Below are 19,938 nucleotides of genomic sequence, written 5' to 3' on the forward strand. Positions count from 1 at the left end.
TTATTCCCTTTCTTATAACTTCCTTTCCCTCTACAAGGCAAGGCTAAGATAAAGCTAACTTTCCCATCACACGGAGGACAGTAGCCATCAGTTAGAAGATCTGGAGGAACAAACAGTGACAGCAATGTGTTGGGAGACAGAGGTACTTGTGATATGCACCCTTTTGTTCCCAGATTTGGTGACGGATGCTGCTCTGGCTCCTATGTGGAAAATTCAACTGGCATTAACCAGAAACGGAGAGAGGCATTATTTTATTGTTTGCTGCAAGCAGCATGTAATGGGCTGACACAGCAAAATGACTTGGCTTGAACCACACCCGGAAAACACCTGATCCAGTTCAGAGCTTCTGAAATGGGAACTTGTGCTGGAAGATGGAGCTTAAAAGATGACAGGTAGGTAAGAGGTATAGCCTTAGTATTCAAACCATGCTGATTCATACAGATACACTCTCCTGCCTGCCAAAAACAGTGTCACTGAGTAACATGGAGATAGCTGCTGCTGGCCGTTTAGTGGGCGTCTTTCTGACCTCTCAAAATCCCTGTCCAAACCGGAGCAGAAAGAACTCCAGTGAACAATGAAATAATTTTCTTGACAAGATTTATATTCTTTCTCTGGATAATATGTTCTCTGGACAACTTGCTCTCAAAGAAAAATAACTCCATAAAGTAATGGAACACCAAGCCATCAACTTTGAACAAGAGGTTAAACAGCAAAGAGGACAAAGGTGAGGAAATGCGACAAAGTCACCCTATAAAAAGGTTTCTGGTCTTCAACACTAAAAATGCCAGTAATTCTGTAATGCCTTGAAAATTATGTTGAAACAGTACTAGGAAGTTGATTTGGGAGAAAACACTCATATAGCACTGAAAATACTGAGCCTCTCTGGGGAAGGAATAACAGGGATAACAGTGAAATTGTCCTGTCCCTAAAGATGGAAGGGCAGGTGGATTGGCTTAAAACAGAGCTATAAGTAAATTCTAGTTTATCTTGGCTTGTTTTTCTATAGGAAAGAAACATGTTCATTTACCAGATAATAGAACAGTATATACAACTTTTTTACAATGGAAGAATATTGCACTTTCTAACCAGCTTACTAGCCCAACACATAACCTGCCATTGGAACCTACAAACAGATACTGCAAGAACAATTTCAAGTTTTATTTATTATTTATTGGATGCCCATTCCCCCTTACTGCCTGTATGTATGCACACACATCATTAATGCAAACCAGAGAGGCCAAGGCATGAAGACACCAGGCAAAAATATTTCCCAGGGAAAGAACATATCTTCTTCTGACATAATTTCTGCTTTTAATGGCAGCTCTTTTTTTCCTGCAGAACTGGAGTAAATGCCAATCTATACAAACTATATCTCAGGATTTACTTCTGACTAGACAGATATACAATTGTTTAGTTGGTGGCAGAATTGTGTGCATGAATATTCCTGAGGAAAAATCATTTAGATCCTGACTTAAGCATATGTTTAGCAAACCCAGAGAAATCAATGGGATTTAATTTGTCAGAACTCCAAATCGTAGTGACTTCAATGGATCTAGTGTAAGCATGATTCATCTAAATTAAACCCTATACATTTAACCATTATTAAGTGTAATATTACTGCATGGCATACCATACTACTCATTCTTTTTCTTGATTAATGCCCTGTCCCCTTTCCTAAATCACTTTTCACAATACCTTTAAGTCCTATGCCATGTGTGTGCATAAAACGAATTGCTATACCAGTCATTAATCATCAACATTTTATTTCACTGTGGCCATATTAATATCACTCCTTTTCTTTCTTCCACCTACCCTGTTGAAGCACTTAATTTCAAAAGCTCACCAACTCAGAAGCCAACACAATCACTGGGTTCCATTCCAAAATATTGGCAAGATGCAGTTTATCCTACTAAGTTTGTTTCAAGTGTTCCAGCTGAATTAAAATTTAATGATTAGAAGCAACTCTGGGTACACAGTTAGTCTTATGTGTTTGCCCAAATGGCAAAGTCATTCAGGCACTAAAATTTAAACTAATCCATATGCATCAGAACAAATAAGAACATTCCCTTTCTCTGCACAACAAACATGATTAATTTAATTGGGAATGAGAATGATGCTTTGCCAGATGTTTCATAAGACTATTGATTTGGTTAATATTGGCCTGCCCATATGTGTATGTGTATGTGTGTTTTTTATTAAAATAACAGCCCAGGATCCAATAGGATGACTTACTACAAGGACTGGCTCACTCACTGTAGTAAACCAAATGCAGTTGCTTTGTTTGGAGCTTAGCATGCTGGGTGAAACCCAGCCATTCAGGATTGTAAACCATGGCTTCATGACTTGGTACCTAAAACAAAACAAAACCCGAAAACAAAACAGGGGTGAGGAGGAAGGAAAGAGTTGTTAAAGCATTACTTTTGTTTTCAGAAACATTTTCATACCTGGTCACCCAAGTTCCCACTAGCCAAATCCAGCCAGGAATATGACTCATTGCAGGTTGCTTATTATTTTATCTTGGATTTTTTTTTAAAAGTTTGATTGCTTCAGCAACCACCTGACCTGTTGCTTTGCAAAATGACAGGAAAAAACAAGGATCAGAGTCAAAGAAACCATCATCTATGTAATGTAAAAAAATGGGGTGCATTTTTAAACTTTTCCTGCTCCCCAAATAAGCCTGCCAGTTGCTGTTTTAAGATAAGCCAATACCTAACATTTACTGAGTAAATACAATTTCTAGTGAAAATGACAGTAAAGTAGAACAACCTCATCTATGGATAAAATCCATCAGCGATGATGTGGTAGAAAAAATCTGCAAGTTTGGCAAGATTGCCTATAGTATAAGGCATAACTCTTGGGAGGGAGTAATTTTTTCTGCGTGCTACGCAGGAGACATATTTCTCAAAATAAATGAAACCAAGACAAAGTCTGAATGTGGTTTCTCTTTCATGTAACTATTTAATTTGAGCCAATTAAACCCAGTTGATATTTCAGGTGGGCAAAGGTCTGGTTTCAAAGACCAAAATGTGATTTGGAGCATTGTGTGGGCAAGCATATCCTACCTAATAGGAACACTATTTATTTAAAACAAATATGTAATTTTGAAAGACGTTAATATTGGTAAGTGGACATTTAGTAAGAAAAGAATTACTGAAGTTATACAATTAATGCTCACTACAAAATTGATAAAAGATTGACCATACCAGACAAAGTACTTTGAGTTATTTTTAAGGTAATGAAAAAGAATATAAATCTTTGAGCTTAGTGCCAAAATGGTTATTTACAAATGCTTGAAAATAAGAAAGTAGACCCCCCCACACAAAAAAAGTAGTATAAAAAAGTATTTGGCTCCTTATGCTCCCCTTTGTACTCCAACTGTTTTACAGAGTTTATAAACTGTATACAGTGTTCTATAAACCACAGAAACCATACTCTAAGTGTTTGTATTTGTCTTGATGCATGATATATAGTATGGGAACCCTTTAAAGTAGCTGCAACTTTTTCTGGGCTCCATGTCTAATGCTCAACATCTGGAAAAGTTGTATTCACTGTAAGATATTCCTGGCAGGTACCCCTTCTGCATCTATGTGAATCACAGATGAATCACATTTTGCCTTTTGTAGGCAAGCATGGATGATTTCTATGTTCTCTCCCATTTCTCATACGTTAAATGTTTATTTATCAAATTTCATCACGGCCCATCTCCCTCAAAAGAGCGACTAAAAGTTATAGTTTGGTAGCAGACTTATGCCTTTTCATAAAATGAGTTGGTTGGAAAAGGTGCTACCAGACTCCTGCTGAGATTTGGCTGCCATGGATCAACAGGCTCTCTTCATAAAATGGAAACTTCTGGTAAGCCTCAAACTTCCATCTTTTGTACAAGTACAGTGGATTACTCCAGAACAGCAACAGAAAAAAGAAAATTTGCACACCTGGGGCTCCAGCTCACATCACTGAAGAATGGAAATGTATAGACTTGGATTAGGTATCCGTTTTCCTCTTATCCACCCCCTGCCCCATGACTTTTATCTTTCCTGGCTTCTAACCGTCTCACTTGATTAAGAATTCTAGGAAGCTTAGCTTGGAAATCCTTTCTAAAATGTCAGTGACATTGATTGCCTCTGTGGGTCTTTCTTCATGGCTATTACTGCTACTGCAATTTTCTTCAACAAACAGAAATTCTGTTATATCAGAATCATTTTTTTTTTAAAAAAATCAACTATCTAATTATTTGTTGAAAAAAAAAGTTCTAACAGAAAGACTTCATTTCCTTGGCTATGCTTAGAAGGGGACTTACCTTTCTCCCTCTCTCTTTTTAAAGTCTAAAATACATTTCTTCACCTTAATGATTTAGTTTAGCTCATCCTCAAATCACAGCTTGGAAGACCAAGCACATATCATAGGTTCTAACCCCACTTTCTCCTTCCCACTTTAGCTTCTGGACTGCTAGAATCACAATTTACTGCTGAGCTGACCGATCGGAAAGTCGGCGGTTCAAATCCGCATGATGGGGTGAGCTCCTGTTGCTAGTCCCAGCTCCTGCCAACCTAGCAGTTCGAAAACATGCAAATGTGAGTAGATTAATAGGTACCGCTTTGGCGGGCAGTTAACAGCATTCCGTTTAGTCATGCCAGCCTCATGACCACGGAAGTGTCTACGGACAAACGCCGGCTGTTCGGCTTTGAAACGGAGATGAGCGCTGCCCCCTAGAGTCAGACACAACTGGACTTAATGTCAAGGGAAACCTTCACCTTTACCCTGAAATGGGGCAAAATGTGTTTACAGCATCTTTTAAAACCAGGAGTTGAGCTTTGAAATCTATACTAGGTAGAATCCTAATACCAAACCCTGAAGAATTACAAAGGGATCTATAATTACTTAATTAGGTATGTTTGCCACCTTGAGTTATATATTTAAAAGGGAGGATAAAAATAATGATACTTAACAGCTTCAACTCCAAGACTTCCACTGGAACTTATCACAGTCCTCCGAACTTTGGATAACTAGACAGAATAACCTACCTAGCTAAACAGCAAGAACACAAGTCTTAAAAATGTCCTCCCAAGCAAAACCTGCTCACTGTAGGGAACAACAGAGATGACCTTGAAGAATGAATGTGGCAGTTAGCAAAACATGAATTAAGCCTGGAAGAGGGCATTAGAAAGAAACTTAAACTAACTCCACCTTAACTTTATTTGGTATAAGATGGAGGGAAGAGAAAACACTATCAGGCTTTCAAGATTGTTACTACAGCCTATACTGATAAAGTAATGTTCCAGTATTTCTTGCAGACTGTTTCCTGATCTGGCCTGTCTCAGAGGGCTGACACATTCAGGGCGCTAGAATGCTTTTAATAATATTTCATGCCAGGTTTCTATAGGAGCAACAGACCTGCTGTTGCTGGATTTGGGGTGGGGTGGGGTGGGGTGCGGGGGACAGATTATGAATGATGCATGCATTGCTTAACGGTTGCATTTCTACAGTTTTTTCACTCCCTTTATTTATTTGCTGGGATTATATGCCACTCCAATGAATACCAGCTCTGAGCAGCAGCTTATGTATCCTATTTTTGTAAATAAGGTTAAAATATATATACAAACAAGACATTGTAGTACAACTCACAGTATCATGCCACAGATCAATCAAGTAATTTACCATAGAGGGTTCTATTATATAGAGATTTTCTCTGTACGCTTGTCTAGACTCCTTCAAGAAGAAAATCGTCATAAAAATATGAGCAGGAGGTGGCAGAATCAAGCCAACCTTGGCTGGTCTTGAAAAGCTAAGCAGGGCTTACTTGGATAGGACACCACCAGACCATCCTAGGGGAATAGGCAGGACAGGGAATTTAACAAATCAAAGAAGTCGTCCATGAACACTGCTTTAAAAACAGTGATATACACACTGCTAATGCAGTCACTAAGACTTTGACCTAAGAGCATCTTTAACCATTATTTCTGGTACTATTAATACTAATATTCCTCTTCATATTGCTACTACTGCTGTTACTGATAATAACAGTTGTAACTGTAGTGGGCATAAGCTAAGGTCAAGCATCACAATTTGTCAGCCCTTGGAGGTAGTCCAGACAAGAAGCACAAGCCATGGGTACTAACACTACCTTTATTGTAAGGTCACAATACCAGAATCTTGCCAAGTCTGAATGCATTTCTTTCAGAGGAATGCAAACGCATGTGGCTGCTCTGTTTTTTTCAAAACTAGTGAGGACATCCCACTTTCTGAAGCAGCTTCTAAAGGGTGTTTGTACGAAACTTCACTAAAGGGAACAATCCTTCCCACCTTCGCATAACCCGATTCAATATGCTGTGTGAACCCAGTCCGTGTCTGTTCATAAGGCTGAGATTTCAGGAGATCTATGTTCCTGTGCCCTTCATCTTGGGAACCCGCTGCTCCACTTAAATGGGCTAGCATTTTCATTTATCTGAAATTTGAAGCTACACAATTCCTGCCTGTTTCACCTCCACTTTGTTGGTTTTAAAAACTGATCAAGGACAGGTGGAATGAGGAACCCAGATGTTTTGGTTCTACATACCCATAACCTGCCCTTATTTACCTCTTACTGTGGCTCAGAATATCTCACAAAGAACCGTGAAATTCAGGACCTTAGAGACCTTGTTTTCTTATATTTATATAACCAAGTCTGTAAGAGCATCAGGGCAGACAAGTAAAGAACAAGACAAGGAAGTAAGTTTCTAAGGTCAACAGCACCTTTCAACCAGTGTCCACATTCTTTGATGTTCTGGGATGGAAAAATACTTCACAGTTTTAAGCGCAAGTTTCACATATTTCAAATTCCCGAGTGGCAGCAAAAGAGTTTTTAGAATAGAACCCAAACGGTTTTTAATATACTCACAACACCGAACATGCAGAGAGTTCAAGGAAGTTTACTTTGCCACGAAGTGGCATTGGATTGCAACCTAAACATGTCCAAACAATGCTCTTCTGGTATCATTTTTAGACTTCCCCTTTTTTCCTCTCAAGCAGACTTCCTTTGGGTAGCCACAATTGCTTTCAACCCATTCTGCACAATACATTTAATTTCTTTACAGTACTGTGATCACAAGTACTTTCATTCTGAAACAAAATCAGCTCTGGGATCTCACTATGGAACATCCTCTAGTGGCAGAAACCACACTGATTTCCTGCCAAGGGTATCGGCAGCAACAATCCCCAGCTGCTATTATGTGCTACTTATTACAAAAAAAAAATACTCTGGGAGAAATACTATTTATTATTTATGTATTTAATTTATACCCTGCCTTTCTCTGCTGGTAAGTGCTCATCACAGCTAACAGTGTTTAAAATTAAACAAAGCAAAACTCAGACCATGAAAAGTTAAACGCATACATTCAAATTAAGTGCTAAAATCATCTAGTAATTAAAAGTCTAGTGGAACAAAAGACATTTTTACAGATATTCTGACATTGAGAGGTATGAAACACTAAAGCAGTGCTATACTACAGGACAAAGCCTTCTCTTTCTCCAGAAAGATGGACCTCTGATAGAGGATAAATTTTCAAAAGACCCTCTCCAGGAGACCTTAACAATCAGGCATGATTTATCGTGGGAATAGGAGTCCCTTAGATTGTCAGGTCTTAAATGGTTTCTTTAAAATTAATTCCTGCATGTTAAACTGTGTCCAGTATGGAATTAGCAACCAGTGTAGATATACCAGCACAGCGATCTTACAACCCTTGCACCCTGCACTAGCTAGCAACTTAGTTGCCAGATTTTGTGCCAGTTGCAACTTCTGGCTATTTTTCAAGGGCAATTTCGCAGCAGCTGAAATAAGATGGAACCATACCCAGGAGATTCTACAGGAAATCACTGCAGGCTTCTAGGCTAGATTTGGATATCTTGAAGTTTGAGTAATATGAACAAGCCATGGTTGATGATTAATCAATCATACTTGCCCAAACTATTAACAACACTATACTACTATGACATTTTATGGCTTCTTTAAGTGCTGGTTTAACCAGTTTACCAAACCATGTAATTTAGACAAACAATGATATACCCATGGCTTGCTGACCAAGTTGAACCCAGCCAAGCAATATACACAAAAATAAACCATTTTATCACCCACAATGGGTAGTTAATCTAATGTGTTAAACAAACCACACAACTATTTAATGTGAGTTAAACACTCTAGCCCTTTTGTGTAAATCAGTCAATAAATTCAATCATCAACCATGAGATGGTCTGTTAACCACAAATAGCAGAATCAGTTCTTATCTTTTATTGGGGAAAAAAAATTGTTTACACCTTGGCTTTTTGTTCAAACAAGCATTAAAGTGAACAACGTTTAAAAATACAAAATATTAGAAACAAATTGGATACTAAAAAAAACCCTTACTTTTGTCAGATCAGGAAGCTGCATTGTACTTTTTAATCCATAAAAAGTTTAGTTTATATGAAAAAAAATGTTTTACTTCATTACAAACTAAGAATTTTCTGAGTTTTAGTAAAATGGGCCATATACTTATGATAACTTATGATTCTCTTCTTAGAACAATAGACAGCAAAAGTAGATGGCAAATAACTTAAGCTTGTTCTGGATTCTGAAATCAGAAAAGCACGATCAGCAAACTAATAAAATCATTCTTGCAGAAGACAGTTAAGGAACAGGAGATAGTTACAGAGGTCAAAAACACAGCTCATTATTATTTTTTTAAAAGCCTGAACTATTGATATCCATGTTCACTATAGGTAGCAGTCAAGTGTAAAAGCATCTACTGACAGATATTCATCTACAGTGATTTTATTTTGACCATTTCAGTTACAACTTTTATTATGAACATTTTAAAGATGTTCCCTTTTCATAATCATTTTGCAAGCAGTTAAGACAGACAAGATTCTTGCTTGCATATATTTTATGTTCATCAAGTGAATTAATAAAAAATGTCATGGTTCAAAAGGTTGTGTGAATGTCGGAGGTCTGGTTAATTCAAGAAACCACATTTCAGAGAAACTTCAGTATATAGTTGTCGTTAAATCTTGCTGGCTCAGTTTGCCCAACAGGCTAACTAAAATGTGGTTGATTGTGTCACTGTTCAACCAATAGGCTTACTCATGGTTTACTAAAATATCCCAACTGTTGGAATTCTGAACACACTGAACTACAGTCAACACAATTTATAGTATCACAAACTAGGCTAAAACATGGTTGGATTGTTTGTGACTTGGTCTCATACAAACGTAGACAGTTTGATTCACTCTGCTGGGCAAATCAGGTAACATAAATTTTCAACTAACCATGGGTTAGTGTAATGTATGAACACAGCCACTCAAATGTAGCCATTATTACTTCCCCTCTCCCAGAACAGAACCTTAAGAGTGTTGGAAGTTCTGGCAAATCCAGCATGCCTCATTTGCATGTGAATTAACATGTAAATTGAGTTGTCCCACAATGCAGCTCTGAGGAAGCTGTTGGTTGCCATTCCTACTTCCTCTCTCTCTTCTTCCTTCTCCACCAGAAGCAAGCTCATGGATGTGTGGTTCTCTCCTCCATTCTGGGCACCATGTGGTGGGCCTGGAATTCCCCTTTCTTCCATGCAGCTCTTGGCAGCTGTAGGGCTGAGAGTTTAGGGCAAAACTAAGAACTTAGAAAGAAGAACAAAGGAACTTCATCTTTTCCACCAAGATGGGCGTAACAGAACAAGCAACAATAAAGTCAGTAAGAAATTATTTTACCTCTTAACCTAATATGCCTAAGCATGTGATTCTTTATGCTTGGGAGGGCTTAGTGTATAAGATCCATAACCTGTGTTTCTCTGGCATGCTCATTGAAGCTATCTAAGATAATTTTCTTTTTCTGTGCCAGCTTCTCAGCTGTGTTATAAGCTCTGCTCCATTTCAGTGGTTCTAGCAGGCCACTAAAATTGGCTTCAAGGAGAGGATGATGAGAGCAGCAGTTACAGTTGCAAATTATGGTTAAATAATTGAAAACAATTAGTACTCAGTAATTTCCCCCATCTGCACAATGAGTATTGCTTCTAACCTCAGATTTAGCCTTTTGGTTTCCATATCAACAGAAATCATACTGGCCATGCATTGATGTTCTGCTTAATCAAACAGGAAATTAGTATTTTTAAAGATCTGTATGCATTTGCTCCTAAGGCAACTTTGAGAGCCTCTCTGCAGAGAGCATTCTTGATGAGTTTCTTGGATTCTTGCCTTATGTGTCTGTATATTTAAGAACAAGCTGAAAGTCAGTCTGATGAACTTTCAAGGCTTAGGAGCTTTTTGTACCTGGGGAAAGAAAAGGAACTTGTTGAATCCATGAAGCATTCAAGAAATTTAATAAATACATACCTTGTATATATGTAGGAATAGGGTAGAGCCTGGAATATCTGTGGTTATTACCATCCCAGTGTAGTATTATTCCAAAAGACTGTATGAAACATTAGTTAAATAATAGCTGTCAGTCACTGAATGTTGCTTGAAGCACTGTGTCAGAGAAAAGCTAAGTAAAGGAGGACGAAAGTCTGACATTTATTTATGATCCAAGACCAAGTTACAGAATTTAAAAAATACAGCACACCATTAACACCACATCAATATGCATGTAAAGTCCGACATTATACAAGGGTCCTACCAGGATGCTGGGGTTCTAGAAAGTTCACAACAGTAGGAACAGCACAGTGGTTCTATTGTACTTTCCAACCCTAATTATAGTATATTTCTCTTACTGTGCATTATTGCATTTTACTATTATTACTGCATTAGTTGCCAGGGTTACTTTTGTGCCCTGCTCAGCATCACCTTGACCAAAGTGGTTTATGAATGCATCCATAGCTCTTTCCACCTGTTGCAGTGCTGCTGCTTCAGTTCCGAAATACTTCTTGCAAGCAATTTCTTTAAGCGGCCACAGTCCTGATCTGCCCACCCAAATATGTATGGGCCCCCATTAGGGTGTGCATTTAAATACGTATTATAATATTATATAATTTTATGTGCGTGTGGGTTACGTAGGCCAGGATTTATTGCAAGTTTCATCATAACCCCCCTCCTTAAAAAAAAAGAAAAGTTATCCAGGTGATGGGCATTTATTCAAGCCTTTCCTCTCCCCCACGCTCTTCCTCAACAGCTTCCCTATCCTCCCACTCACACCACTGACTCCCCGCTCCAGCCCGGGCTCGGACTTCCGCCAGGCTTTCCTCCCTCGCGCCCTGTCTCCCCAGACGCTTCCGGGTCCTGCTTGACCAGCCTTGAGGTGAGGGCAGCGGCCCAGCGCGGCGGCTTCGGCGAGCCCCGAGGAGCGCGCGTGCGCAGGGGGAGAGCATGCGAACGCGCGCTCCCGCGCGTGCGCGCTGGCGGCCGACTCCCGCAGCCCTGGGCATAGAGGCAGGGAGGATGCCCGACTTCTGCCGCCGCCTTCCCCCCTCGACGGCGCATGCGCAGAGGCGCCTCCCGAGCGCCCTGACAGCCGCGGCAGGCGAGCCAGGCGGCCAGCAAAAGCCAGGCGCGGGGCCGGCATGGAGGGCCAGGGGTCCGGCGGCGAGGACCCGCCGGGGAAGGGGACCCCGAGGCGCGGCGGCGGTGGCGGCCGCCCGGTGGAGGAGGACAGTAAGAATAAGCCCAAGCTGGTGAGTGCGGGCAGCCGGCCGGGGGGAGCCTCGCTTGCTGGTCCAGGCGTTGTGGGAAGGCGGTGGGAGCTGCCCCGCCGCCCCCTTGCGTGGCCCGGGCTAAGCCGCCCAGCGCGTCCCGGGTTGCGTGGTCCCAGGGAAGTCCCGGCTGAGCCAACCCGGGTTTCCGGGCTTGCGAGAAGCAACCCGGGCTTCCTGGTTGTGTGAACCCAGGAAATTGTGGCGAAAGCCCAGGAAGTCTTCCCGGGATGCACGAACCGGCCCCACTGCTGCTTTTTTAATACACTGCGGCTAAACAAAGCGGTTTTTGGTTTGTTGTACAGGGTCAGCCAATTGTGGCTTAGTAAAGCAGGCTTTTGCATGTTGCAGGAACCAGCCTCACCTTGTTAGACAAGGCTCTCTGGGTTTGCCAGCTTGTGCACTGGGCCTTCGGCGTAGAGGTCTCTCTGGGCAGTTGGTCCCACATTGGGGGGCCTTTGTTGCTTCTGCCTGAATGGCAGAGCTTCGGGATTATGCTAAGCCATGGTTGAGTCACAGTTGACTGAGTACCTCCAGCCCAGGATATCTGGTCTTCTGTGTTAGTGATCCAACAGCCTTCCCAACTTGCGGTTCTCCAAAAAAAGTTGAGCCCAAACACTAGAAATTCCTAGCTGCTTTGCCTGATGTAACTGACCACAGATGTAACTGATCACTGATGTAACTTATCACTGATCAGTTACAGTGATATCAGAATGATGACACATGCATCCTGTTGGCATTGCCAATGATGAAATTATGTAATTGCATCATGATGTCTCGTGCAAGTACATCCATTGCATCATTTGTAAGGGGCAGTGATGACATGCGTCATTGGCCTCCTCCTTCCGTGTAGATGTCAGGGCCCTCAACTGGTGTTCTCCAGCCCTTGTGGGCTTCAGTGCCCATGGTTCCTAGTCTACATAAGGAGAGAAATTGAAGTCCAACACATCTGTGGACATCAGGTTGGTGAAGCCTACTGTAGAAGTTGGAGGAGCAGTAATTGGTACATGGAACTTTCCATAGCATTGCTGATCAAGCTTTTATCGTGTGCTTTACACAAAAGCTTGGGTAATAAAGAAGTTTATTAAAAGGTGTAGCTGCTGGGGTTGCTTCAAAAATTAGGAATCTCTGAAAGCGGCAAGAACAGTGTTAAGTAAGGTGTTTGGACATACCTGTGCTTTGGGAAAGAGAAAGTGATTGCTACTTTCTTTCACTAGTTTTGCTGTTTTGACTTTAAGAGAAGCTGCAATTTCTGATTCAGTTCATTTTGTTCAACTTAAGCTTATTGGTTGTCTGGAAAGACGCAGGGAATTTTCTGGTGACATCTCCAGATGGAGCAGGGCTGGACATTTTCAGTCCAATTCTCAATCTACTATTTTAGCAAGAGCATAGGAGTGTTTCACTTTCAGAAATCTTGCATTAGGTAAGCTGAACCCTACCAACATGCCCAAATTGATAGTTGTGCTGCTGATTTTCAGTGGTATGATCTCAGAATGTTTTGGAGGTCACAAATGTGATTCATGGGCTTTCCACCCCTTTGCTTTTAAGGGGCACATGCACTGTTGGAGACGCTGGCAAGTCCTGGAGGACCAAAGGACAGATTATGACTGGAACACATTTTTGTTTTTATCTTTTATGAAGTCTTGAGTGGAGTTGGCAATTTTTCAGGGTATGACTTCAGCAGCAGCACAATGATAAACAGAAGTTATGTGCAAAACAATTTTGTTCTCTAGTATTTTCAGACTTGGAAAAACTTCCCTGATACATTTCTGTCTAGTGAAGATCCAAGAATAAGCTGCTGTCTGGAGGAGGTTGGGTGTAAAACCTATTTGAATATTTTCTGCTTTTCCAGTGACTTGGTATACTAATAGCAGAACAATTAAGGTAGCTTTTAGAGGAAGGATTTAGGTTTCATCACCATAAGTGAAACCTTCTAGGGAACCAGGAGAAAATGAAATTTCTAGTCAATAACGTGTTGAACTTAGGGTATTTGTATACTGTCCTTTATTTATTTAATTGATTTTTATCCTGCCATTATTATTTTTTATAAACAACTCAAGGCGGTAAACATACCTAATACTCCTTCCTCCCCCTATTTTCCACACAACAGCAACCCTGTGAGGTCAGTTGGGCTGAGAGTGATTTATACATTTATATTTACACGTTACCTGAAGCTACAAAATGTAAAAACAGCTGTGCAATAAACCAATTAAAGGTACAACATAATTTTCACAACAAGCAGCTTGTAATTAATAGAGCAAAGTAGATACCCAGTATTTTAAATTACAGGCTATTAAATGCCTAGCGCTATTTGCAATGGAAATTCTGTTAATAATAACTAAGATGGCCATGTGACATTGTGAACAAACAGTGCTTCACACCTCTCTGTTCTGTGGCTGGATTCAAACTGAACTAAACAAATGAATGAATGAATGTGGTTTTTTGGTTTAGCATGTTGTGGACAGTCAGCCATTGTGGTAAGCCATCATGGTTTAAGCTTTCTGTGGGAAGCCAATTGTGCCATCTTCAACAAACCATAATTAATAAAATCGTGGATTAATGCATTATGTGAAGTGACCCTGTGGCTGTGAAGTTAATGCTCCAATATGATTATCAGAAAAATGAACATTCTCCCATGTAAACATGATTGCACATGAATATACTAATTTTAATTGCTGTATATGGACATATCATCCATTTACCGACAGCTACCCTATGACCTTAAGGCAGAGATAAAGATGGGATAGCAGTGGCCCTTCTAAGTCAGTATTTCTCAACCTTGGCAACTTTAAGATATGTGGACTTCTACTCCCAGAAATGCTGGCTGGGGAATTTTGGGAGTTAAAGTCCACATATCTTAAAATTGTCAAGGTTGAGAAACGTTGTTCAAACTGTGTTACCATACTGCCTTTTGGTTCCTCACCTTCCTGACCTGTGTCCTTTTAGAGAACTAGAAAACTAGATTTCTTTCAAAAGTGGTACCTGAGATTTTTTTTTAAAAAAATCCTTCAATTTTGTTCGTTTTGTTTTACTTTTTTAAAAAAATCCCAATAAAGCATTGATACATTTTATCTCAAAAGAAACGGTGTTGGAGGGGAAATAAAGAGGATAATACACATGAATTTAGGTTCAGTGTAGTATTTAAAATAATCATGTATTCCTCGATTTTATCACAAGCATGCTTGACATTGCCCTTCTTTTTTGGGCTGGTGGTTTGTGCATGTTCTTCTTTTTATTATGTTTTCTATTTCTATTATCTGTATCACACATTTCATTAGTTTGCTGTAAACTGCCTTGTTGGTTCTATGAACAGGCCCTGTGGAAATCTTCTAATATATTTATATATAGATAAACATGCAACTTTACATTGCATGTTGTGCAATGCAGGAAAGTAATGCTGTTTTACGTTGGGTCAGCTACTAGTATGAACATATACATTAGGTCTATGATAGTAATTGAGGGAACCAGTGTATTGTAGTTGTGAAGATGCTCACCTACACCTTGAAAAACCCAGGTTCCAGTCTACCCTCATCAGTGGAAGCTCAGAGGGTGACTTTGGGGCAGAGACACCTTGGAGCAGTGTTGTAGGAGAAACTGCGTTTCCTGACTTGAGCTCCTGAATAGAACACAAGATAGAAATCTAAATGAATGCATAAATTTGTAGATGAATAAATGAGATCCCTTTTATCTGCAGTTCTGTTAATGGAAGAAACCTGGTCTCAGACCTAAGGCTTTGCCACTGCATTGAATATGCACTGGGGAACAATTAAAAAAGCCCGAAAGGCTAGAAGTCCTACATTTATTTATTTATTTATTTATTGATACAGCATACCATGCTTGAAGTCATGATCACCACCTACAAACAGGTTTGTAAAATCATTTGATACTACAGAATCTATAACTGGGTAATAGAAGCAAGCAAGAAGTGTTTGCTACTCTTTACTGTTGTGTGCACGGAAAGGAATTGTAAATAATAATTTCTCAGTCTTGATTACTTCTTACAGTTCAGTCATCTACAGAATGAAGCACGCTGTGAAAAAAAACAATGGTTCCATGGTGCTGTATAATTGTAATTCTGAGTATGAATGTGCAAGGTACTTGTTTCAGAACACAGAATATTGGTGTCTTTGAAGTGTAGATCCTTTATTTTGGTCAAATATTTAGTGATAGGATTTCAGAGCAGGACAAAGAACTCTCAATTGGGAAGAATATGTTCTGTTTCACATCTACAAATGCCACATTGTAACATAGGTTACATAGTTATTAGAGGATTCAGGGAGGATGTGAAAACCTGGAATCAAACTCCTGTTGGTTGAGAAGTAGATCATACCTAATGAAAACCATTCTGTCTCACAGCTTGTAAGGATAACATGTGATCTTTAGAGCCATATGTACTTCCTTGAACTCTTTGCCTGCAACGTCTCTCTTAGTAATGCATTTTTAATTGTATTTTGTTTTGTTTCTATGACAATCACCCTTGATTGCAATTTGTGCATGGAAAGGCTAATTATAAACAAAACAAATAATAGAGTATCTATGGAATGAATGATTCAATCCCAGGAAAAGCAGTGGTGTCTGTGTGGCAGTACTAAAGGGGAGCGATTTGTATACCTAGATCATGGATTGTGGGGCCCAATTTTGATATTATTTTGTGAGGGATGTTTGGCTTCCTGACTGTGGCCTTGGATTACAATTAGAAAAAAAAAACATCTGTGGTGTTAATATGTTTTCTACTACAGATTAAGGTTACTATGGTAACTAATCATTTTGGCGGGGTGAAGAGGTTGAATTTAATTGTCCCCTTTTCAAGGTTGCATTGCCTAAGGGGAAGAACTTGCCTGGACTTGTTTTAGTTTCAGTTTCCCTTCTGTGTAGGCTTGCAGAGAGTATGCAGCTGAGGGAAATCTCTCCTCTCAGCAAACAGCCTTTAAATATGTTTGCTTTCTGTAAATAAAATTATTTTTATAGAAATGCCTGGTGTGTGACTTTTCTGATCTCTCCTGGGCCAAAGGCTTTCTAGCACTCTGCCAACCTGTGGTTCAATGCTACTAATGGGGAATCTTTTGTATGTGACTTGATACAAACGGATACGTGATACAAGGTCAAGAATTGCACAGACTTCACTAAAGTATATTTAATGTGACTCTGGACGTAACTACAGAATCTTGGAAACGAATTTCCAAGAATTTCCCACTCTCATTTACAGTGAGTTCATTAAGGTAGAATCTTCCTGGGTTCCCTGGGCTGTGTTGTTCTTCATGAGATAAGCTGCCAACAAACTTGTGTTCTGTCTCTTGATTTTTTTATGTCTAATCTTCCTTCTATTCCTTCCTCAGCCTGCCCACAATCTTTCACACAAAACTGCTTACTATACATCCACATTTGAATTAAGCCAGTCTTGAAATTAACACTGGAGTTTGGTGTCTATCCATCCTCTGCATTATGTGTTGGGCCTCGTGGTTCTTCTCCAACTTCCTTTCCCAGATACTGTGGAAGAATATTATGCTGGAAATAAGAAAAGTCAGTTGCACATTGTTTTCACTACTGGCATCATTATTTATTATGCTTTTAAACTTTCCAACAATTTCAGTCCTCCTGCCATGAATATATCAATGGAAAGCATTAAGTATAACGTAATACTGTAATGGAAAAATAAACAATAATGCAGAATAACACTATAACCTAGATAAAATCTGCAGTAAAAATAAATGCAGCACAGAGAAAACAATAGAACTATCAGCAGAATAAACAATGGCCTTGTTCGCATGGTACACTTAATGTTAACATCAAGCCATGCACAGTGTATTATAGCACACAATCATCTAGTGTGTCTTGGATATCACAGTCACTGCTGGATGTAGTTTACTAATTCTGCATCTTTTTGATCAGCATTCTAGGAATCAGTTGGTATTTTCTAAGTTTATTTTCATTTTCCCCCACAAAAGTAGCAAGAAAAAAGTCACAGAAGCTTGTTTTGGATTGAAACTGACATATAAGGTAGGCAGAAGCTAATTGATTTTTGAAAAGAGATTCCTGGGTGCTCATGGAGATAAAAACTGAAATGGGAATAGGGGAGACATTTCTGCACTTTTGGTTGATTGCTTAAGCATAAATGAGCCTTACTCTGGAATGGGCTAACATGCTAACCAATATTAGATATAGGTACAGATAGTGGATAATATCAATCCAAATGGGGTTGAATATCAGCAGGTGGCAACATCTGGCTGACTTTTTCTGGCCTGTGAAGCTAAGTAGGGTTGTACCTTCTGTTAGTACCTGAATGGGACACTGCCAGGGAATCCCTGGACCATAGGCTTGACTGGGAAATTATTGGGGGGGGACTCCATCATCTTGGAAGAAAGCAGTGGCACAAGATTTACGTAACGCTCCCAAGAAAGCTCCATGTATGCCATCACAAAGAGTCAAGCTCAGCTTGAAAGCATCATTATTATTTTTTCTTAACTTTTTGGGGTGAGCATTCAGAAATCAAGCAGTTCAAGTGTGGTGATTGATAAAAGTATTGATTTTAGAACGAGATCTTGAAAGGTGCTAAACTGAGAGGACGTTTCAGGCCTGAACTTCCAACTATTGGATTTTGGGGTCCTAATGGCTAAATTCATTTTAGATCATAATGTAGGAAATATGCCTCAAGAGAAAGTTTGTTCTGTTTATTTTTGGCCATGTAACTGAAGAAGTTGTCGTGGCAACTGCCTTGCACATAATTTAACAGGGTGGTAATCCAATAAACTAATTTTCTAAGTTTGGCAGTCTTTTAACCTGAAAGTGTCATTTTGCACAGATGTATAGAATGAGTGGGCAGCTATTTCTTGCTTTCGTCTTCCTCTGCTGGTTTCTACATGGACAGCACAAATCTTGGACACAATGATCATTTGGGGAAGGAGAGACAAAATGACCACACAGCTTCAGTTCTCCCAGTTACTTTGGATTGAAAGAATTGGGCACTTCTTTTGAACAAATGTCCCAATTTAATTTTGTAATGTCCCAAACCTAGTATCTTTGACAGTGATCTTTTATGGTCATGGTTGAGTATTTTGGTGTTAACTTAGTTGTAATGTTAGCTTTTTGTCTCAGACATTAATATTTCCTTTCTGCAATGGGTCTTGGGCAGTGTATGACAACAGTATGAACCTGTCTCCCTATTGACCAACATGCTTTGGTTTAAAAAGAAAAATGGTGTATAGGTACTACCATACATCAGTTCTTTCAAACAAGTTCCTTTTGCCCTTTCCCCGGGACCTAGGCTTTGAACAGTCTCCTAGAATGACTGTTTAATTCCTCTGGATACTTTCTCAAGGACTTAAAATAAAGCAATATGTGTTCAATAAACTCAATAAACTCTGTTAACACATCCATTCAGTATTAATATATTGGCTTAGACCCTCAGGTTCAAGTTCTGGTCATCCATGAAGCTCATTTGACAACTTCTGGCTAGTCATACCAGCCCAACCAACCTCACAGGATTGTAATAGGGATAAAATGAGGAAAGGTAGAATATACATTTAATAAAGGAATAAGATACATCCATTTCAGGTAAAAACCAAGCAGATTTATCAAATCTGGAATTCTAAATCCTTTCCCAGCACAGGAATTGCAGCAATGTGTTTTGTAATACATGCCTCGAATTCCATCGAGTTGACTTTAGTATGACAACTTCCCCAGTGAAAATGTCTAAAGGATTATTAGTCATGGTTTTATTGCTTGGATGCTGGTTACATGGCCGCCTTTAAATATTCTTTATCTTGGTTTAGATTTTGTTCGACATTTAATGTATGCCGATAGTACTTTTCTCCAGATTTCAGTTTTCAGCTTCAATTTGATAAATTGTCTCATGGCAAATAGGTATACAGGATGAGTGTGAAGGCTGTTCAGTAAACAACTGCCAATAGTCAATTCTGTTGATTTAAAACATATACATTTCCCTTACTCTCCTCTTTTTCTCAACACATTAGTGGCATTATTTCTGAACATATTTATAGTGTTATATAGTAATTGAAGATTTCATGCTGGAAACACATTGTAATGTGGCTCACATTGAGAATATGGCTTCACAGGCTAGGTTGAAATGTCATAAGCCATCTTTCCCTCTGAATTCTTCAGAGCTGTCATGGATATTGCACAATCTAAGCATTTTCTAATTCTAAATAATAGGGGTGGATTGGAAGCAAGACCAGAAAGCGTGTATTTGTGCATTAAATAGTGTTTGATGTTGCTGATTCCTGTGCTTCTGACAGATGTTAATTCTTTTTTCATTTTCTGATACACAAAGAGAACTAAAAATATTGATTCGGTA

General features: G+C 39.4%; 1 protein-coding gene across 1 annotated transcript in view; it reads left to right on the forward strand.

Moving 5' to 3' along the window:
- The first annotated feature begins 11,386 nt into the window (after nt 1–11,386).
- DIAPH2 (diaphanous related formin 2) overlaps nt 11,387–19,938 on the forward strand; it is a 265,682-nt gene continuing 257,130 nt past the window's right edge. Inside the window, exon 1 of the mRNA XM_063313683.1 lies at nt 11,387–11,609. Within this exon, the coding sequence (XP_063169753.1) occupies nt 11,499–11,609 (111 nt within the window). The 5' untranslated portion in view covers nt 11,387–11,498. The remainder of the gene's footprint in view (nt 11,610–19,938) is intronic.

This window comes from Candoia aspera, chromosome 12 (genome assembly GCF_035149785.1).
Source record: "Candoia aspera isolate rCanAsp1 chromosome 12, rCanAsp1.hap2, whole genome shotgun sequence".
NCBI classification, from domain to species: Eukaryota; Metazoa; Chordata; class Lepidosauria; order Squamata; family Boidae; genus Candoia; species Candoia aspera.